The sequence below is a fragment of the Pempheris klunzingeri genome, chromosome 19 (genome assembly GCF_042242105.1).
Source record: "Pempheris klunzingeri isolate RE-2024b chromosome 19, fPemKlu1.hap1, whole genome shotgun sequence".
Lineage (NCBI taxonomy): Eukaryota > Metazoa > Chordata > Actinopteri > Acropomatiformes > Pempheridae > Pempheris > Pempheris klunzingeri.
Window position 1 is genome coordinate 21,688,678 of NC_092030.1, and position 23,140 is coordinate 21,711,817.

Here is a 23,140-nt window from a genome sequence, read left to right on the forward strand (position 1 = left end):
GCAAGTTCTGGAGCGTCTTTTTACCTGATTTCCAAGCAGATTTATTGGTGTTTATAAATGACACATGAGCTATAATGATGTCTCTGGAAGGTCTACAGCTCTGTGGAGCTAAAAACATGTGATGTGACTCCATTCACGCTCCTGCAGCTCCGCCTGCTGGACACAACACGTGACCTCACTGCACCTTTGTGGGGAAACACCAACTCCCAGCATCACACAGACACCACGTGAGAACTCAGTGAATATTTATTAACACAGAAGAGGAACCAGAAAACAGATGTACACTCATTACTACCAGGTGGAGGGAGGAAAAAAAAAAAAGCATTTTTAAACGAAACAAACGAACCCCGGTGCCACACCTCGTTTTTAATTACAAGAAGTTGATCATTCATAAAAAGTAAATAGAAAAAGTGACAGTTTGCAAAAAAATACACCGTTTCATGAAGTTAGAGATGCAGTCAAATATTGACCAATTATTTTCTTACTAATATAAAATGTGATACATCTATAAAAAGTTTAAAAAAGAAGCTTATTTACAGCATTAAAAAGGAGGTACGAATCAGATCGTGTCTGAGATTTCTCTGGTTTTTTAGGTGATTTGGGGAAAGTAGAAACCAGCACAGCTCACAGCTGATTGGTTCGTCGGAGCGAGAACGGCTGAGTTAAGGCACCGTGGGAGCTCGCCGCCGATTGGTGAGCGGAGGTAGGAGGCGGGACGAGGAAGGGCTGGGAGAGCAGAGGGGGAGGAGGCGGAGGAGGAGGAGGCGAGGACCTGGAGGGAGCCATGAGCGGCGAGGAGATGGGGGTGTCGCAGGAGGACGACGGCGTGGAGGGTCCCGGGGTGACGGCGGTGCGGCTCAGAGGGTGGGGGGTCCGGTGGGGCTTGGTGGTGAGGGACAGCGGCTGCAGCTGCTCGCCGTACGGCGACGTGTGGCCGCCGTAGGAGGAGTGCGTGTGCTCGGTGTGCGTCGGGGCCGGGGCGGCGGGCGAGGCCAGCGCCGTGGTGGGCGTCGCCGGGGAGTCCAGCGAGGAGGCGGGGCTGGCCTGGGACAGGTGTGTGTGCGTCAGGTGGGAGACGGTGTGAGGCTGTGACAGGTGGGGGCGGGACTGTGTGTGTGCAGTCTGTGTGAGCGGAGTGTGTGTGTGAGGCGTCTCCTCAGGTGGGACACGAGGTCTCTTCAGCTGCAGGGGGAAGTCCTCGTCAGGCACTGGGGGGGGCAAACAAGGTAAAGATTAGGGTGTAAGGTAAAGGTTAGGGTGTAAGGTAAGGGTTAGGGTGTAAGGTAGAGGTTAAGGTGTAAGGTAAAGGTTAAGGTGTAAGGTAAAGGTTAGGGTGTAAGGTAAAGGTTAGGGTGTAAGGTAAAGGTTAGGGTGTAAGGTAAAGGTTAGGGTGTAAGGTAAAGGTTAGGGTGTAAGGTAAGGGTTAGGGTGTAAGGTAGAGGTTAAGGTGTAAGGTAAAGGTTAAGGTGTAAGGTAAAGATTAGGGTGTAAGGTAAAGGTTAGGGTGTAAGGTAAAGGTTAAGGTGTAAGGTAAAGGTTAGGGTGTAAGGTAAAGGTTAGGGTGTAAGGTAAAGGTTAGGGTGTAAGGTAAAGGTTAAGGTGTAAGGTAAAGGTTAAGGTGTAAGGTAAAGGTTAGGGTGTAAGGTAAAGGTTAAGGTGTAAGGTAAAGGTTAGGGTGTAAGGTAAAGGTTAAGGTGTAAGGTAAAGGTTAAGGGTTTACCTTCAGGCTGAGGGTCACTCTTCATCCTCTTTCTCTTCTTCTTCTTCCCCTGCAGAGAGACACAAACAGTTCAAACTATCAGCTGATCAGGAGGAGGAAGATGAAGAGCAGCTTCATCCACCGAGTAAAGAGTAGAGTACACAGTAGTGTGTGTGTGTGTGTGTGTGTGTGTGTGTGTGTGTGTGTGTGTGTTTACACTGACGTAGTTGTCTCTGGCCGACCAGCCCGGGTACAGTTTGGAGTGCAGGAGTCTCTCTTTGCGAGCGAGGTCGTAATATTTGGCCTGTTCGTCTTTGGACAGAGAGTGCCACTGTGGGAAACATCAGCTGTGGTTAACGTGGTAAAAAGGAAACACAAGCTTAGAGACACTTTATGGAAAGGATCCCTACAGAGAGAGACCTGGAAGATCCTTTTGGTTTAACCACAAACAGCACACACACCAGACTACATTCACTAAAACAGGGATTTTAGAGAACAGGACACAGGAGCTGCTGCTCTGCTGCTGCCTCCATCTGATTGTTAGTTTGTGTTATTATGTGACTTTTGGCGTTTTTAACAGTTACTTTGGATCCAGAAGTATTTGTGTAACACACAATAACACAAATAAACTAACCGCTCAAACCAGCAGCTCCTGTGTTTTGTAAAGGAAAAATACTGTTTTTGTGAATGGAGTTCTCACACAATTCTCCAAATATCATGACTTTATGAACAATGAATATGTGGATTTTTAACCATCTAAAAAAAAAAGAGACCCCTCTTTAAGTGTACACTGTACATATACTATTGTCACAGCTTCACTTTGCTGTCACACAGTCCTTTCTGACTGGGAACTGAAGCTGTTCTCTTACTTTCTTCAAACACACCAGACTCCATTGACAAAAACAGCCATTTTACCTCACAGAACGCAGGAGTTTGCTGCACTACTGCTGCCTCGATCAATGACCGAACACATTAGTTCAGATCTGAAATGATCCTTTAAAACACCAAAGTGACAAAATAACACAAACAAACTAACCACCCGAGGCAGCAGTAGACCAGAAACTCCTGTTCTTCTCTGCGGTAAAATGACTGTTTTGTCTAAGGAGTCTGGTGTGGTAGACGGCCTCAGTTCCCCGCGTCAAAGAGCTGCCTGACGGAGACGTGAAGCAACGAAACCAGGTGTATAAAATCCTCTCCTGTCTACTGTAGCTAACATAGATAGATAATACGGACTGTCCCTTTAATTCTCACACTCACCCTCTGGCCCAGGATCTGGTTGATGGTGGCGCTCTCCTTCACTTTGCACTGAGCCACCACTTTGGGCCTCTCCTCCCTCATGTACAGCATGAAGGCGTTCAGCGGCTTCTTGATGTGCGGCCTCTTCTCGTCCTCCTTCTCCTGCTGGCCGTCGGGCGCCGACTTCCTACAGGAAAACACAGAGGACGAGCGAACAGCGTTACCACGGCGTCACCACGGCAAGACGAAGAGAGAGAGAGAGACGCAAACCACGGATAAAAGAAAATATTCATGCAGAGATCAGAGAGCGGCTGCTGCCGTTGGCATGGTTACCCCGGCTGGCTGCTGCCTCCGGGCTCCTGCTTCACCCCCGTGGGGACGATGGCGGGGTGGGGGATGGACGACTGGGGGGTCGGCACCAGGCGAGGAGAGAAGCTACCGGACACCAGGCTGCCAATCAGACGTTTGATTTAACACCACGGAGCAAAAGCAGCCGAAGAAGAACAAGAACAACTTTATTCTCAAAGTATAATCACTTCTTTCTTGTATATTTTTAACTTTTTTTCCTTGTTTGTTATATTTTCTGTATTATTACAGAAATATTCAGACTTTTCTCTTGTATATTTTTTCTTAAATCAGCAGAAGACAGAAACGATCAAAAACGCCACGTACCCCGACATGGACGCGTTCATGGCGAGAGCGGCGGGGGAGAAACCTCCGGCGATGGGATACACCGGCTGTCCCTGCCTACACACACACACACACACACACACACACACACACACACACACACACAGGTGTCAGACGTCCTGCAGGTCATCTAAAGGTCGAAGGTGAACATGAAGTGTGTGTTTTCACTCACAGCCATCCCAGAGGGTGTGTGATCTGAGCCACGCCTCCAGGAGACACGGGGTAGCACGCCGCGTGGGGGGTCCTCGACATACCTACAGCACAGGTGACGTTACTCACACAGGTCAACGGCGTGTCAGTCAGACGTGTGTGTGTGTGTGTGCTCTGAGGCGTGGTCAGCGTACCTGTGTCAGGTGAGAAGCCGGGGGAGGCCCTCTGAGGGGAGAAGGCCTCGGGGCTGTAGGACAGCAGCGGGTGGAGGTGGGTCATGTGGGGGTGCTGCACCACAGGTACGTTGTTGGACTGGAGACACAGAGAGGCTGATTATGGAGCTGCAGTGACACCGAGCGTCCACCAGGTGTCACACCTGCTCCTCTTAACAACTGTGCAACAACAACAAGAATGAGCGGAGGTGGGACCTAAACACACACCTGAGACCTTAAAACACACACCTGAGACCCTACAACACACACCTGAGACCTTAAAACACACACCTGAGACCCTAAAACACACACCTGAGACCTTAAAACACACACCTGAGACCTTAAAACACACACCTGAGACCTTAAAACACACACCTGAGACCCTAAAACACACTTACTGCAGACGCAAATTTCATCGACTCTGATTTAATTTAATCTACTAATCAATCAAGCCACACGACAGTAATTTATTTCATCAGTACAAGAACTTTATTCAAAATTCAAACACTTTTCAAACCTTGAAATCATTTAAGTAGGTGTGTGTTAGTGGACGGACAAACTGCAGGCCTCCACTATCACACACACACACACACACACACTCAGACACACACTCAGACACACACTCAGACACACACACACACACACACACACACACACACACACACACACACACACACACACACACACACACACACACACACACACACACACACACACACACACACACACACACACACACAGCAGTGATAAGCTGGAAAGTGCTCCTCTACTATTATTAGACAGAAGATAACGGAGCTGCAGGTTCTTTCCAAACAAAAACGTTTGTTCTCCTTCAGCTCGAGAACTAAAGAACCACGTCGGACACGAACCGACGAGCAGCCAAGTGTCCTGTTCGCTCTGTACGTTATCATTATTATTAGTATTATTATTAGTATTAGTATTATTATTGATTCTGACTCCGTCACTCTGAGCGTCGAGGAGCTGAGCAACATGTGAGTTTGCCCTTTATAAGGATTTATAATCCATCAGGTTTCCTTCCTCCTCTACCAGTCGACAGAAACTATAAATACCATTTGATACCAATTAAATCAAAACAGAAATAACTGAAACACTGATACAGCCGAGCTGGTTCCTGTTGATCACAGATCCTTAAACCTTATTCTGACTGGACTTGAACTTTTCTGTGTCCACAGTTTGATGTGGATTTAGTCTTGTTGGATTTGGCAGCGACGTCCTCGTCACGCGTCCCAACAGTGTTAACGAGTTAAAGAGACGCAGGTCAGCTGACTTTATGTTTCAATTAACACCCAAAGTATCTTAGAACTAACTTAAAATAACTGAATTTAAGTCTAAAATATACTTTAACTGAGTCAGTTAGCAGAGTAAACCTTTCAGTTAACTGACTGACTGAAAAAACCTTATTTATCTCTGATTGTTTCACTCGTTTATTACAGCAAAAAGCCAAAAGTTCACTGGTTCCAGCTTCTTGAGAAGAATCAGCTGGTTTTCTTTATCTTGTCTGATATTAAACTCAAACCTTTGGCCTTTAAACTTCTGGATTGACAAAACACTGACGTCAACTTGGACTCTTAGTCATTTTACAGCCATTTTTATGGACTTAATGACTCGTAGTAAAAATAACTGAGAATAAAACTGATAGTAAACTCCAATTTCTTCAATAAAAAAAAATTATCTAAATGAGTGAGCGATGAGTCACGCTGCTCAACAACCAATCACATCACAGAAATCAAGTTATTTATAACCAATCGAATTCCTGAGAGCTTCCTCAGGAGGAAGAGTGTGTGTGTGTGTGTGTGTGTGTGTGTGTGTGTGTGTGTGTGTGCAGCAGGTGTTACCAGGTGTGTTGGCGTCGCAGAGTCTCTGATGGCGGCTCGTCCCGGGACGTCGAGCAGAGGCCATTGAAACGGCAGATACTGTTGAGAGAGAGAGAGAGAGGGAGGGAGAAAGGGAGAGAGACAAACCGGTCAGGTTAAGACGAAGGACATCAAAGTCTCCACACCTGAGTCTACCAACTTCAGGTGTGTTTTCACTAAAGGTGAAGTGAATTTTTCCTGCCAAGATGCGAAAGAACACGAGAAGATGAGAAACAGCGACGTGAAGGATGACAATCAGACGAATTAACGAGAAAATATTCAACTTGGGGGAAACATTTTCCTGGCAGAGCGCTCCAGTTTCCTGCAGAGACGGCGTCAGTGAATGCATCCTTGAGGGGAACCTCACCTCTGCACACGCATTAGCTCCAGTTAGCACACGCATTAGCTCCAGTTAGCACACGCATTAGCCCCAGTTAGCACAAGCATTAGCCCCAGTTAGCACAAGCATTAGCCCCAGTTAGCACAAGCATTAGCCCCAGTTAGCACAAGCATTAGCCCCAGTTAGCACACGCATTAGCTCCAGTTAGCACAAGCATTAGCCCCAGTTAGCACAAGCATTAGCCCCAGTTAGCACAAGCATTAGCTCCAGTTAGCACAAGCACTCCCTCCCTCTGCTAGCTTGCCGTTAGCCTGTTAGCCTGTACGCCGCAGCTAAAACCCCTCAAATAATCACGACTGCTCTTCAACACAGCTGCTAATAAAACTTTCCTCCGCTGCGACGGTTCTCTTCTCTGCTTCACTCAAGTACTTTTCAAGGACCAAGTTAGAAAACTATCTGATTTTGAAGGTTTTCCAGGACTTCAACCCTGAAAAAGTGTCGTTTCCATCATGTTTTAGTCATTTAGTTTTATTTTGTGGACACGTGACTGAACCCCCGACCCCGTCAGGAGCAGATGGAGGAAACGTCCGAGTGTGCAGGATGTTTCTGCCGACACACACACACACACACACACACAGTGCCCGATAACAGGTGAGATAACACCGGTCAGCGTCGCTCATCTCCCCCATGTTTGGATTTTCTCTGCCGCAACAGGATTCACACTCTGACATTAACACACCTCAGTGGGCCACACACACACACACACACACACACACACACACACACACACACACACACACACACACACACACACACACACACACACACACACACACACACACACACTCTCTTGGATAAGAGCTCTATTGTGCTGAAGAGGGTTGGATGGAAATCATAACGATCACCACAGGGGCATGTGAAGTGTGTGTGTGTGAGTGTGAGTGTGAGTGTGTGTGTGTGTGTGTGTGTGTGTGTGTGTGTGTGTGTAGCTCTGGGTCTCGACTTAGACAAAGAACAGAGTGAGAGTCCAAGACGTTTGCCTTCGCCCTGCCCCCCCCAGTCCCACCCACACACACACAAAACCACTGGGGTCCCACTTGTTGACTGAACTGTCTGAATCTGGGACGCCCCCCCCCCCCCGGACCACCAGACCTCCTACCTACCGCCCCCACCCCCCCAGCTCTACCAGACACACACACAGACCCCCAGTGAAAAAAAAAAAAGGCTTTTGGTGCTCAGTGAACTGTGAGTGACGTCAACAGACTCCCGGCTGTGACCTTTGACCCCACAGACGGCGGCTCCCAAACCTCCTGCGTTCATTATCGTCCTTCAATACTCTGCTGATCACTGGGGCCATAACGACAAGGTGACTCATGTACATTCAGGTAAACCTGATTTATCAGCTCAGTGAACATTTTCCTGCTGAGTTTCTGCTCTCAGTCTCTAGTTTACAGTCTTCTTCAGCACAGCAGGACGTTCACTTAGTACGTTATGGTCCATTTAGAGGGCGTTATCCCGCTGACACCACAGGCGCTGCCAGAGAAAAACAATTAGGACCATTTGTTTTTACTTTCATAAGTTTTGCAACCAAAATCTAAAGTTTTTCACAAGCCATAACTCTGTTTCCGTGGTAACGCCTGAGGGTCTGACTAATACCTGGAACAGTCATCACCATCCCATTAGGTTATGGAAACGTCCTTCACTTCTCCAGGAAATAGGACGGATCATAGATAAGACGTGGCAACAGGAGATATTTCTAGTCCCTCAGCTCATAGATCCCTTTGGCTCAGCTGTTAGCCACTAAGCTAACGTTATGCTAGCCACAAAGCTAACGTTATGCTAGCAAGATTCGGGGATCATTACTGTAAAACCCAAAGTGACTCAAAAGTCTCAGTGAGGTCAGAGGGGATCAGTCTACTTCCTGCAGCTCGTGGTGTTCAGACACTGATGGAAACATTAATTTAACAGTTTGACCAGAACTACTTAGTGGGTGTCCATTATAACTTTTTAACAAGCACCCACCAGCCAATCAGAATCCAGTATTCACTCAGACCACATGGTATAAACCTGCAATGTTTACATCCATATTTGTTTTGCATATTTTCAGTCGTCTTCTTCCAAAACAAACTAAGAACCCACTCGTAAAAAAAAAAAACAAAAAAAAAACACCAGAGGCTCCACAGACATCCACCGATGCTGAAAGGGAAACTACCACTAACTGCGTTTCTCCCTCTTAATTACTCTTATCTTATTACAGCTGCGTGCACACGTCCCCGTGCTGCTGTGTGAAACCCCGTGACTTTTACTAACCCCAGCACACACACACACACACACACACACACACACACACACACACAGCAGCCTCTTCCCGTCCCCCACTCTGAGACCCGAGGAAGCTCTGGCTGAGAGCGCTAACTGGATCCAGCTGTTGGAAATACCAGGAAAAATCAATGCACACACACACACACACACACACACACACACACACACACAGCCAGCCCTGCACAATCAGAGTCTATTACTGAGGGAAGCATAAAATCTGTGACTAGAGGGGAAAGTTATTAGGCTTACTGCTGTTTACGAATCACTGCAACACACACACACACACACACACACACACAGATTAAGAACACCACCAAGATGTGAAAAAAAAAAAAAAAAACACAAAAAAAAACACAAAAAGCATCTTTCATTAGAGTTGAAGCTTTCAGAAGACAAAATCTCCCTTTATGTGAGGACAAATTCAAGAGTTTGACAAGAATAAAACCAAAAAATTTGGGTGCTGCTCATCGGTTATCTCTGAATAAGAGGAATATTGTTTTATCCTCAGCACACATCAGCTGCCTTAAACTAAATGACCAATGCCCTGCCTTCACCTTCCTTCTCTCCCTGAACAATCTGGAGTAAATATAAGATTATCAGTGCCCGTGTGGATTTGACTGATAATCTCTTATTCTTAGTGACCTTCTGAAGCTTTAAAAAGGTAACTTTTTAAAATCTCAGCCCTATTTTTAACATATTTAGGGGTCGAAATGACTGTTAAGCACAAAAACAACAAACTGATCGAGGCAGCAGCAGACCAGCAACTCCTCTGTTCTGCAAGCTTAAATTTAAGGTAAAAGAAACCATTATATCGCTCTCCTCAAAAGGCACCAGACTCCATTGACGAAATCAATAATTTTACCTTGCAGAACATGGGAGTTGCTGGTCTACTGCTGCCTTAATTGTGTGTTACAAATAGTTTTTTTTTACATGAGCAAACCCTTTAAAACATCAAAAATAAGACAATAACACAAACAAACTAACTGATGGAGGCAGCAGCAGAGCAGCAGCTCCTGTGTTCTATGAACTAAAATTACTGTTTTTCTCAATGGAGTCTGGTGTGTTTGCAGAGAGCGCTATAACGGCTGTTTGTGGTTAAACCTCTACTGGACCAATTCCAACACTTTCAGCACCTACCAGTCATTTAGAAAAATACTGGAGTTAATCTTTAATCTCTGAGCACAGCTTTATGCAAAACACGGTGCAGTTTTATAGAAATCCTGATAAATAGAATTATAAGTGAAGTGGAAACATTTGCAGAATGAGCAGAGGCTTTGTTAAGATGGACGGTGTGTGTGTGTGTGTGTGTGTGTTTACGTTAGCATGTATATGGGAGCGTGTATGTATGAGGCTGTTGTGTGAGACAGGTCATCCTCTTGGTATTTTAAGACTTTGGAGACAATGTCAAGTAAACAGAGGAATTCTGGGATTGTTCAGCCAGCTGAAAGGGACCAACTTTAACTAAACAAGCACAGCCACATTTACACACACACACACACACACACACACACACACACACACACACACACACACACACACACACACACACACACACACACACACACACACACACACACACACACACACACACACACACACACACACACACACACACACACACACACACACACACACACACACGAACATTAACACAAATGGTCAAGCTCTGTCAACATAAACCTTTTTAAACAGAGAGGGAAAATGAAGCGAGGCGCCTGCCATCTCCAGCATGATCAACACACAAATACCAGGTAGCTTATCTCTCCACGGTCTCCCTCCTGCCATTCACTGCTGCTCAGGTGTGACACAGGTATGACGTTGTGTGTGTGTGTGTGTGTGTAACCGATCTGAAAAGTCAGCAAACCTCTAACTGGGCCAACTGGGTCTTTTTCCTCTTCACACTTAGTGGCACAGCTGCACACGTGGATGTAGTCAGATCGGTGGAGTAAAGGCAGACAGTCACTGTGTTGATTCAGACGGATTTCAACCCTAAACTGGTCGCAGGTGGCTGATGTTCTGTTTGCCGTTCAGTTGGAGGCACGAACAGATGTTATATCACTTCCTTCAAAAGGCACCAGACTCCATTGACAAAAACAGTCATTTTAGCTCAGAAAATACGAGTTCTCTGATCCATTGCTGCCTGTTTGTTTATGTTATTGTGTGTTACTCAAATATTACGTTGGATCCAAACTAATCTTTTAACACACCAAAATCACACAACAACACAAACAAACTAGCTGATGGAGGCAGCAGCAGAGCAGCAGCTCCTGTGTCCTGTTCTCTAAAATCCCTGTTTTAGTGAATGTAGTCTGGTGTGTGTGCTGTTTGTGGTTAAACCAAAAGGATCTTCCAGGTCTCTCTCTGTAGGGATCCTTTCCATGATGCTGTCACACACTTAGAATAACACTCTGAGCCTGTCAGTGGATCAAACAAGCTCTTTTAGTGGACCTACTGTGATCAGGTGCAGTTAACTCACATGATTGGAGTTTTGGACCAATTCCAAAACTTTTTGTACATACCGATCATTCAGACACCAAAATATGCACGAATAGGGCCCAGGTCTAAAAATACCTGAGATCTCCATTAAACAAACACCACAGAAAGACTAATGTGCCTGATATGAACGTCAGTGAAGGCGTCACAGGCTGCCAGACCATTTAAAGAGCAGAGAAAGCGGCTCAGGCTGGAGGCAGGTGGGGGAGGTTTGGAGAGGGAGGGGGGCAGAGTGAGCAGACAGGTTGTCTACATGCTGGCTCCTGCTTCCTGCCAGCGTACATGAGTACAGTAAACAGCCTGTATTATGGTTCAGGTAGCGTCCAGCTAAAGTGCGCCTGTTTACCTTGACTTGCCTTCAGACTGGCAGGCGCATCTCCTCCTCCTCTGTCCCTCATAAACACACCTCGCACTCTTACTGAGAGCCCTTTAAAGTACACAAGGTCTCCATTGTGCAAAGAGAAATGTGAGGGAGGACCAGCGCAGAGGAACAGGGGGAATAACTGTGTTGTCTCAAGGCAACGTGCAGCCAGAGTACAAACATCAGTCAGTCAGAAACAGTGGAAATGTGTGTGTGTGTGTGTGTCCGGAGAAGCCACGGGCAGTGAGTTAGGTATAATGAGGTGTAACGATGCCCCCGTGGAGCCATGCATTAGCCCCATTCAGACTCCGCTAATGACAACAATGGCCGACTAACGCGGGGGGCGGGCGTTACAGAGCTGAGGAATGCAGGTGTTTGTGTGAGTGGGCTTGGCTGTGTGTTTAGCCTACATGTGCGTCTGGGCCAAATCCGCAGAGGAAAGACTCTCAAAACAAACCAGAGGAGGAAAAAAGGAGAGTCACGGGGCAATCAGAAAGCTAGAAACCTCAGAAACTAATCCACAGGGGGAGGGGGGGGGAGCATTCGGAGCCTGAAAACACTAGAATCAGTCATTCTAGAGTGTAAACTTCCCTCAGATTATAAAAACCAACAAACTCACACACAAAACAAATCACAAATGCAGACGACATGACCTCGGTGTCTTTGGTGGTAGCTACCAGAAGCACTGCGCTCCTCTTGTTTTTATTCCACGGAAGAATCTGTTGTTTTAACTGCTGCACATTCAGACCAAAGCTCTCAGCACAGCCCTCTGCCTGAGCTCACGCCTTCTCAACTGCTCTCCACGATCACATCTCGCTTAAAATACTCTCAAATTCCTCGCTGTGCCAGTGAGGCAGTTTTTAGATTAGTGGCCATGAGTGTTACTGTATTAAACCCCCGCCCAGTATTCCTATAATCCACGCTGAGCTCCCATAAAGCTTTGGGCACTGGGAAATTGGGCAACACACCGTCGATCCTGCTGCCAGCGAAAGCAGCAGATTAGCTGCAGCCATGATGGGAGCTCATTCCTGCTGCAGGCGGGCGGGCAGCTTCCCCACCAGACTGTGTCCGGGCCTGTCTAACCCTGTACCATCACAAACCTCCTTATCATAACAGGCTGCAGGCTGCTCTCACACTCACACACACACATTCACACACACACACACGCCAAGTCAAACACAAGTGCAACAGACAGGTTTCAGGAAAATGAAGAGTCAGTAGTATCCAGGTCTCCACTCGCAAAACAATATCCCCACAATGTGAGGCAGCTCGGACCTGTGCAGGGCGCGTCCCGGCTCGGGTTACACCCGCGAACGAGTTAATTTACATGACGTCAGCGTCTCGTAAACGTCTGCATCACCACGACCAGACAAACCCGACAGAGCTATCGATCGATTCACCAGGTTTATCAATCTGTTCAGCTCAAATACAGAATGACAGAAAAAGGTGAAATATGCTCATCAATACTTCAGGGGTCTGAGCGGACATGTTCGTGCCACCTGACTGAGATCTATCAGGTGACGAAGACAACACAGCTGTGGTATTAACTTTTGTAGGGAGGGACTTTATTGATTAATGTCCTCTTTGTTTTCTCCTTTACTCATTTGGTCCATTAAAAAACAGACATTTATGACATTTATGACATCCTGTAGCACAATGACTTGTTTTGACCAACACTCCCTTGCTTACTTTACATATTTAGTGTAATCTTTATACACTGCTCATACCCTGTACAGGTAATCCTCTTTGGCTGCTGTCTGCACGTTAACTCAGGTATGTGTTACAGAAATAATGTGTTGGGTCTGAATTGACCAAAAGTCACACACTGACACAAACAAACTGTTCACTAGATTTCCGTTACTATTTTGTAAAATTGCTGTTTTTGTGAATGGAGTCTGGTGCGTTTGCAGAGGGCGATATCTTCTTTCCAGCAAAACATTAAACACATGCACCAACTGGATGTGTTTCCTGAGCGGGTGGTGCATTTAACAGCGATAAACAAGATAAAGACAGATGACACCACAGTGCAACCAGACCATCCGATGACCTCCCTGGTGCTCTGCTATTGGTCACAGTGACCTTTGGGTGAGTGTGTGTGTGGTCTTACCGTCCTGGCACTTGGTGTGAGAGCTCCGTTGGCAAGGTAAGGGTTACAGAGGTTCCCCAGGTCCGGTATCATGAAGAAGGGATATCCAACGTACGGGGAGGGCTGGAAGAGTCCTCCTCCATCCTGCTGCCGTCTCCTCAGAGCTGAGACACAAGTTAAACACCGGAGTCACACAAAGGAAACACATGATAATATCTTCTGTGGGTCTGGGTGACATCATGAGGGCTTGAGGGTAGTTAGCTCGCTAAAGAACAGGAGGCATTCATCTTTGGTTATGTCTCAGGCACTAGGCTAGTTAGCTTAACATGCTAGTTAGCTTAGCAGGCTAGGAGCACCCACAGGGTGCACACAGGTTTAGGAGCATGTTAACGACACTTCTTCATTCATCTCCTTTTTCCTGTTTTTCTGTGCACGCTCCTCCACAGATGCCGTGTTTGTTTGCCCGCAGGCCGTCTGCTGTCTGTGTTAGTTAGCCTGACACGGCGTTAGCCTAGCGTGGCGCAGTGGAGGAGTGTCTGCTCGGCATCGTGGATCCAACTGGACTGAGTTATTACTTGAATTTGTATTTAGTTCTCCTTCTTGAACATATCTTGTTAATCTGGTGTGTGTGTTCTGTATATCTGCTGATTATTTATCTCCTTTCTTTTTCTCTTTATCTGTTTTTTTTTTTATCCTGAAGCGACACTGAAGGCGAAAGGGCAAAGCAAGAAGTTCACAGTGCGGTGAAACTTGTTTTTATGTGCACATATGAAAATGAAATGATTTCATTGCAGTATTTTGGTGTCATGTTTTTGTATTTGTTAAGATACGGGTGAGGTGGGGGGGGGGGTTGTGACTCTGTGACACCGGTGGAACCAGTTTTATTGAGATGGTGGTTGCATGACGCTGCCTATCGAGCCAGCTAGGCCAGCCGCTGCAGTTTAACCAGAGCAGATATGATGTGGAGATAAACCCGAGAGTCAGTTTTCTGTAAGACGAGTAGAGCTGGATAAGTAGAGGTGAAGTCCATCGATGAGTCTTATTGTGCGTATCGATGTCAGATATTACGGGCATCTGAACAAAACAAAGGAACAACAGCAGCCAAGAGGCTGCAGCGTTCCTTCACGGTGAACGACAGACAGTAATCATGACAAGAGGAAATGGAAGTTATCTGGATGTAACTCCAGCTCTATGAGCGCGTGATCATGGAAATGAGTATCCCAGGTATGATCTGGTTTGTGACGTATCCCATCTGTGTGTTTGGGCACGTGAGCATCATATCCAGATTTCAGACACCTGGTTGAGCTCCTAATCCAGTAAACTAGAGGCAGCGCTCCAACACAAACCAGGATCCTGCTGCATGTGAACATCTTATCCAGGTTTCTGGTCGCCGCCGACCGTCAGCGAAACAACAAAACACAAACATGGCGTCTCAGATGGATATAGATTTGGTAGTTTGGGTGGGAAAGGAGCACCGACATGCCGCCCTAATAAAGTCTGTAGTACACAGGCTGCAGGTTCTCCAACACGTACAGTGGAGGAGCACCTCAGCTAGTGATGTCCAACGTCTGCAGACAGCACGCTGAGATCAGTAACTAGCATACTAGTATTGATTATGTATCAGAGGACACAAATTAAGGAATCAACAAATGGCCGAACTTCTACTATTTTGTTCTGCAGTTCTGTCTGATCGCTTCCCTCACCTGCGCTAACTGGCTTATTTACAGCGTCTGATGACTTTATTTAAGTTATTTATTAACATTATTCATGTTATTACTCATGTACCCACATGTACGCCTGGTTATTGTTCTGTGGTGGGTAGTTTTCTACACATTACGTTCCACAATTAACATGCCAAAAGTAACACAAGTGTAATTTTCTGTTCTGAACGGGCTACGCTGGCTAACAATAACCATTTTAGCTATTAGCTCTAATGTGCTTGGGCCACATGGGCAAGGACATATGAAATAAACACAAACCCCAACTACAGATACAGAGTTATACGGTACTTTTTAAAAATAACAATAACTTAATGCTGCTGTATTCCCATTGAAGATAAGGCGGACACATGAACCAGAGTTCTTCATGAGCCGTTTAAACAGCAGGTCTAGAAGATGGTGAGAGGCTCATAATGGGGATACTCTAATGTAAACACAGAGGGGTTTCTGACCTGATAAAGTTTAAAACCACCTTAACTCTAAACCCCAGAGTACCCCCTTAACTCTGAGTGGGCTTAGTGACTTTGTCTGTGCAGTCAAGTCTGCAGACACATAACTTCTGAGCATTATGGAGGATTTAGGCACAGAGAGGTGGAGCACTGGGTCCATTACCTTCTTCAAACAGCAGACTGTGCCTGGCCCTGCTCTCCAGATCCGGGTCGGTCCTGGGGCGTCTGTCTGCCTGCACACACACACACAGGTAAACAAAGCCTGTCCAGCACTGTGGAGGCTGCAGAACACACACACAGCAGGATGAGCTCCATGATGGGGGGGAAAGTTGGTCCGGGTCGACTCACCTCCGAGTCCGAGCTACTGTTGGTCTCAGACTCGTTGACCAGGGAGGACTTGACATCGTCCAGGTCCCGCTCAGCAGACACGTTCCTCTTCTCCTCCTGCTCCCCTTCGTCTTTAAACGCAATCAGTTCATCATTTGCCCCCAAGTCGTCTCCGTCTGCGCCGTTTAGCTGCGGCATGTTTGGACGTTAGCTGCGACAGCTAGCATCAACAGCCGAGTTAGACCGAGTTGCGGCTAACTTACAGATTGTTAAAAAAAACAACCTACAAGACTGGAAAAGCTCTAGGAAATCAGCTAGCTAACGTTAGCTGCGAGCTAAACGCATCGCAGCCGGCGTTAGCGTTAAGTTGTGTGGTTGTTTCGTCTCTTAGTGCGTTAAAAAAAACACCAAAAACTAGCTTAACAAAAAAACTAGCTAACAAGCTAGCTAGCTACCTGCGGCGTTCACGGACGCGTCAGTTTCTGGCGTCGAACTCCCGAGGTGTGGAAGAAGTCCTCCGAGAGCCGCTTTCCGCCGAGAAAAGAGTCCCCAAAAGGCGGCGCGTGGACAGAAAAGGCTCCAAACGGTCAAAAATGGCGATAAAACCCACTCATAGCCGATTCGGTTCCGCTGACATTGTAAAAACCGAGCGCAGTCCGGTCGCACCGCCTGAAAAGTTTACGTCCCCTCGGTGCAGTTAGTCCAGAGGAAAAAGTCGAGGCCTGTTTTGATTTAATTCCTGCATCGTCGGGGCACTTTGAAAGCAGCATAATTCCCACTGACGGCGCCCTGTTAAAGCGGCCGTTTCCGCATTTTGACAATCTTTTGCTGGTTCAAGGCGTTTTGCGGTGGTTTGCGGTGCGGAGGCGTGAGAAAGAGACGGGCTGGCTTCTGCCTCTGAAGTGGAGGGGAAGGAAAAGACTGTGGGAGGAGGAGGAGGAGGCGGAGGAGGAGGAGGACCATGGTGCAGATCCTGGATCAGTTCAGCAGACAGGCCTCAGCTCAGAGAGCACAGAGCAGAGAGCAGAGCTGATCCAGGACCAGGTGCCAACAGGTAGGTCCCGTCCGCCCAGAGGGAGGGGGCAGATCACTGATGGACCGAATGGACAGTTTTAGACCTTAAAGGAGCAGTTAGACACTTTCCTGACCCCCTGACCCGAGGAGGGAGGAAAACCAGAGCCACAAGACTTCCTGTTAAAGTGAATACACATGATGTGTTTTCTGTCTCCTTCAGTCGGTTTGAGTCTCTTTGTGATTGTTTTACATCTTTTTGTGGCTGTTTTACATCTTTTTGTGGTTATTTTGTCTCTTTTTGTTGTTGTTTACTGCTCCTTGTAGTTCTTTTTGTCTCTTTTTGTCTCCTTGCACATCTCAGAGAAGTTGTTACGTGTCTCTTTGTAGTTTAATATCTTTTTATAGTTGTTTAATATCTTTTTGTAGTTGTTTAGTGTCTCTTTATAGTTGTTTAATATCTTTTTGTAGTTGTTTAGTGTCTCTTTGTGGTTGTTTAGTGTCTCTTTGTAGTTGTTTAGTGTCTTTGTGGTCAGTTTATGTCTCTATGTTTGACAGGAGCTTGCGGTCGTGTGTCTTTATTAATTAGTTTGTCCCTGCTTTGCAGATAAGGAAAACAGTATTAGATTTGTCCAAACTCTATTTAATTTGAAAAATAATTCAATAATAAATATATTAGTGGACCAATCAAACCAAATAATAACAGCTACACTGATCAGCTATTGAATATTTATTAGTGTTGTGGTTTGCTCACTTGAATAGTCATTTATTTATTCAATTCATTATCATAAGAGTCATCTGTGTCCACTTACTTTATTTTGTTAAATCACATCTGTGACGCTCACATGTCCCGTGTGATGCAAAGAGATGAGATGAGACTTATTGATTGATTATTGATTGATTTTCACATGACAGCAGCATTAGAAAGAGCCTGACTAAAAATATAATACCAGAGAAAACAAAGAAAATGAAAGTGACTTAAAAGCTGAATTATAAACATTATTAATCATGTGCATCTGTTATAGTGGAATGATGAAAACACACACACACACACACACACACACACACACACGTACACACACATACACACACACACACACACACACACACTGTTGACTGATGAGGATCACTCTCACATGTAGTTCTTGTGTTTCCGCTGCAGAGCACAATAGCAGGTCAGCTGCAGGTCAGAGCCATGACCAGCTGCAACGACCGTGGAGGGAAAACATGTGTTACGTCCATCAGCACGACTGCACACACAACACTGGACTTTACAGAGCGGCCGGCTGAGTGTGGAAACGCTGAGTTTGTATTCTTCAAAAGTCCCATCGTTCCTCAAAAGTCCCATCGTTCCTCAAAAGTCCCATCGTTCCTCAAAAGTCCCATCGTGCCTCAAAAGTCCCATCATGCCTCAAAAGTCCCATCATGCAGCAGGAGAGACAAACTCAGACTCATTTTAAAGGCTCAAGGTTTAAAGATTTAATGAATCTGCTACACTAGTGTCTGCGAGCATAACACAGCTCGCTCTGTGAACCAGCTGCCAGCAGGTAGAGGTGCACTATGGGTAATGTAGGCACCAGGGAAAGGAATGTCTTTATGATTGTTTTGCTTGTCTTTGAGGTTGTTTTCTGTTGTTTTATAGTCATTTTTTGTCTTTTTCTGGTTGTTTTGTGTCTTTCTGTGGTCATTTTGCATCTCTTTGCAGTTGCTTTGTGTCTCTAATTACATTTTGTGGTAGTTTTTTTGTCTCTTTGGGGTTGTTTGTGTCTCTTTTCAGTCATATTATGTCTCTTAATGTTTTTGATGGGGGGTGTGAGGTGGTGTGTGTCATTATGTTTTACTTCATCCTGGTTATAAAGATGAGAGAAACCGATTAATTAAGCAACACAACAAGATTTGTCCAGGCTAGTATGAACTGTCAGCAGGTCGAGTTGCATTGTGGGTAATGTATGCACCAGCTTTTCACAAAGAAAAAGAATTATATCTGTGGGTTTCCTGCATCATCTTTTTTTTGTTTTCTCACCGTCCAGCGTCAGTCTGACAGTGTTGCAGCCGTGCAATGCTGAATCTGTGTCATGCACCTTTAACTGTACCTGCAGACAGTGGACTCGTAGTTTAGCCAGCCAGCGTTCGGGCTTTCTTAAAAGTCTTCTTTGTGCTCCAGTCTGCAAGAGAGAGCGAGCGGCCTGCTACATCTGGAGTCGGGAATACGCCCAAGTCTCCAGTTTCATTTCCACCATTACGAGCAGGAAAAGGGGGTTACAGACCTGAAACGTGCAAAACGTTCACAGTCGACTTCTGTTACTGGACGGCCGTAATGGTTCCCACTCTGTGATGGGCCTGAAAAATCCATCACATTCTTGACGGGCCTCTTCAACCCTGTCAGACAGATTGAGATATGAGCGGTCTGCTGGAGGGAACTAATGACAAAAGAAAAAAAAAAACACACACACACACACAAACTGTGGCTAGACACTGAGACAACCATTGTAAGCTAGCGCTGCACACACACACACACACACACACCAGCAGCTGTGTATATCAGCAGGAGGGGATTACAGAGAGGGTTCAGTCTTTGGCTCAGGGCCAGACTGTGAAGATCCTCTCCCCCAAAGCTATGCAGGAGCTGGGGGGGGGGAGCAATGGGGGTGTCACTGCATACCTCTGTTGAATTGTAACCTCCAAATCTGCCTCCTACTGTAGGCCACGCAGCTGACCTCCACCGCGCTGTTTGCAGTGTAGGATTTAGAGGTTTGAGGGCCTGTTGGTGGGGAGGAAATCCCTCTTTTGTTTCCGAGGAAGCCAAGTGTACGCTCTGTGTGTTTAATGGAGGAAACTCAAAGAGAGGCTGCAAGCGGAAGGATGAATATGCGTCCCGAGTCCGTCTGACAGCTGCAAGGAACCAGACAGAAAGAGAAAGTGATGGAGAGAAACTTTTCAACTTCATGTCCGAGAAATTCTGTCTCTATTCTGCTGCACACATCCTGGTGCCCAAACAACCGAGCCGGTCGGTACACAATGACGTGTATGAGCCTTTTCAGCGCCCCCTACAGGACGGACCGGGACCAGCTACAAGCAAGCAGCTACGTTACGTTCATAAAATAAGTTGATGCTGTGAAATGGTCGCAGTTTGGTTAGGTTTAGGCACCCAAAACCACTTGGTTAGATTAAGGGTTTACGTTAAAACACATTAGTTACAGACGTTACAGACAAGTTATGTTTGTCTCTGTGTTTGTTACCGACGTGAAGTCACTTTAAATATACTTACATTTAAAGTAACATTATGTAGGTTAAAATGAGTCAATGCAGGAGGTTTGGTTTCATACAGGACACGAACAGCAGTCTCCTGATTTACTTACGCAACTTAAGTTACGTTAAATGTTATGTTACATGTAAGTTAATGTAGTGAACTGAGAAAGAGAAGTTAGGTACCAGATGTGAATGATGTTAAAGGTTACGTTCATGACGTGAATATCGTATGTTAAAATGAGTTAACGCTGACTCTTTGCATCACACGGGACATGTGAGCGTAATTACTTCGACTAGATGTCACCTACATAAACACTGGTTAAAGAAATGATGACACGGAAACATCAGCTGCTGCCTGGATTATATTCAGCAGCAGTGTTAAGTTTGGAAGGAGCTCGTGTGGAGGTATTCAGGCTGGAGGAACAAAGCTCTGGAGTACATCCACACTGAAGCTGAAGTTACAGTGAAGACGAGGAGCAAAGCATTTGTTCTGATTAGTAAATTCACAGACTGTAAACGTTATCTGTGGAGGACGGAGCTGAGCGAAGAGAGCAGAGAAAACAAACAAAGAGACTCAGAGGGAGGGAGACGAGGCACTGGAGCCTAATTAGCACCAGGTTGTTCTCCACAGGGAGCTTCAATTCAGTTGCAAGTGGGAGCAGTGATGTGAATGTGTGTGTGTTTCTTTGTGTTTTCAGGTCAGATCTTTAAAGTGGTATTTCACTGCTGCAGAGACGTCTCTTTGGTGTAGAAAGGCGCAAATATTTCTAAAACTGGTGCAACGTGAGCAGAGACAAGGAGATGTGGTATTCCCTTTAGCTCAACAGGCAGAGAACCTACAACACCCAGAATGCACTGCGCATCCTTTACTCTCATCCCGAAACCCCACCGGGCTCGTCTGAGTCGCAGTCCAGTTTGTGTCCGTCCTCCACGAGGCTCCATCTCCCATCAGGAGCTTTATTTCTCCTGCTGATCGTTTCTTCTTCTGCTGCTTTAAATGTGATTCTAACAGGACCAAACAGGCCGCGTTTCTTCTTCTGCTGCTTTAAATGTGATTCTAACAGGACCAAACAGGCCGCATTTCTTCTTCTGCTGCTTTAAATGTGTTTCTTGGATGTACTTCCTGCTTTGTTGTGCTGCAGCTACAGACAGCAGCTAAAGTTTCTCCATCCCAGATGAACCTCTGGATTCTGGCTTCCTTCCTTTTCTGGCTCACATAAGTCGCCCCGAACGTGTGATTCCAGCCATAAACCGTTAAAATTTCTTACAGCAGACAGACTGAAAATTGAAAGTACAATCCTCAGTGCACACAACAACAACACGGCAAATGTCCGGTGATGATGGAAAGTCAAACATTATTCGTGTGATTTCACACGTTGTCATGATTCACAGCCGGACGACAATCGGAAAGTTCCCCTTTATTGTTTGCAGCCAGTGAGAATCAGAGGAGTCGTGGTTTAGATCATTCAGGAAGTGTCAGTCAAAGGACATGAGTGGTTAAAAAAAAACAGAAGTGAAAAGGGTTTGAAAAAGGTCAAAGATTTCACCTTTGGAGTTAAGAAACAGTGATACCAAACATTTCACACAGGCTGCATGCTGAAACCACCGGCTAACTATTGAACTGTGAGTAGTTTAAAAAGGCCAAGTCAGCGAAACATGGATCAGGCTCTAACCAGGAGAAGTACTACTACTAATCCCACGCTGTAAAAAGTCTGGCAGTAAACCTGTCGAGTATCTGACAGTATCTATCTGAGTCGCTGAATGTCCAGAACAACGACCTGCTGCCGTCGGCCGGATCAGTTTCACCAAACTAACGTCTGCATGTCACGACAGAAAACATCTGATTCCTGATTTTAGAAAAGGACAAACATCTCTTACTGGAGCGGTGACGTCTCCGGTCTGCTCAGCTGATCGCTAAGGGGTTTGTTTCCATGGCGACGGCAGTCAGGAAGAAGTAGTTAAAAGTGTTAAAAAACTAATGATTAAACAGCAGCGACACTTTCAGAATTTAATTATATTTTTATTTTATTCTTCATTTGTTTTGTGTGTAAAAATCTGAATCTGAGCGTCTGCAGGGCTGATTTAGCTTCAGGCTGAGTGTGTGTGTGTGTGTGAGTGTGTGTGTGTGTGTGTGTGTGAGAGAGAGAGAGTGTGTGTGTGTGTGTGTGTGTGTCTGTGTGTGTGTGTGTGTGTTTATACAGCTCAAAGCTCATTACAGCTCAGACACAGAGAGGAAATGAGACACTGTTAAAACACACACACACGTTTACTTAAGTCACTTTCAGGGTATTTACATTGACTTACATTCATTTCCTGAGGACTTAACCATAACCATAACCAGTACTAAACTAAACCTAACCTGGCCTTAACCAGCCACTTCACTTCTGCAGTTCTTCCAGTGCTAAAAACTGAACACGTTTACTGTTTCTACTTGTACTTTTACTACTTAGTACTACATTTATTCACTTTTTACATTAAAAAACACATGCTAACATGCTAACATGCTACATGATTCAGTACTACAGCATGCAGTGCTACATCGCGCAGTGATACATGATGTAGTGATACATGCAGTGCAGCACTACATCTTGCAGTACTACACGATGCAATGCTACACTATGTAGCACTACAGTGTGCAGTGCTACATCGTGCAGTGCAACATGATGCAGCGATACATGATGTAGCTACATCACGCAGTGCTACATCATGAAGACATGCTGCAGTGCTACACGATGCAGTGCTACAGTGTACCCAGTTTGTACTATTGGCTCCACATGGACAAACTGCAGTCCTCTGATGTGTATTAATTAATAAGTATTACCACACTGTGACAGGAGCCGCTCTCTCTTTCATACTTTAAGTACTTTTTGTGGAGAATAACTTTTCTTGTGTTTTCAGATCATGGTCTTCATGTTTCTGAGCT

General features: G+C 45.8%; 1 protein-coding gene across 1 annotated transcript; it reads right to left on the minus strand.

The window, feature by feature from the left end:
• Window positions 1–258: 258 nt before the first annotated feature.
• On the minus strand, window positions 259–16,794 carry tcf7l1a (transcription factor 7 like 1a). Its single transcript, XM_070850527.1, has 12 exons — window positions 15,979–16,794; window positions 15,794–15,863; window positions 13,485–13,627; window positions 5,844–5,921; window positions 3,970–4,087; window positions 3,798–3,879; window positions 3,608–3,682; window positions 3,269–3,385; window positions 2,957–3,122; window positions 1,923–2,030; window positions 1,721–1,769; window positions 259–1,208 (listed from the first exon to the last, which is right to left on the minus strand). The coding sequence occupies exons 1-12, from the start codon at window positions 16,153–16,155 to the stop codon at window positions 625–627; spliced, it is 1,767 nt and encodes a 588-aa protein (XP_070706628.1). The 5' UTR covers window positions 16,156–16,794; the 3' UTR covers window positions 259–624.
• Between the last annotated feature and the right edge of the window lie 6,346 nt (window positions 16,795–23,140).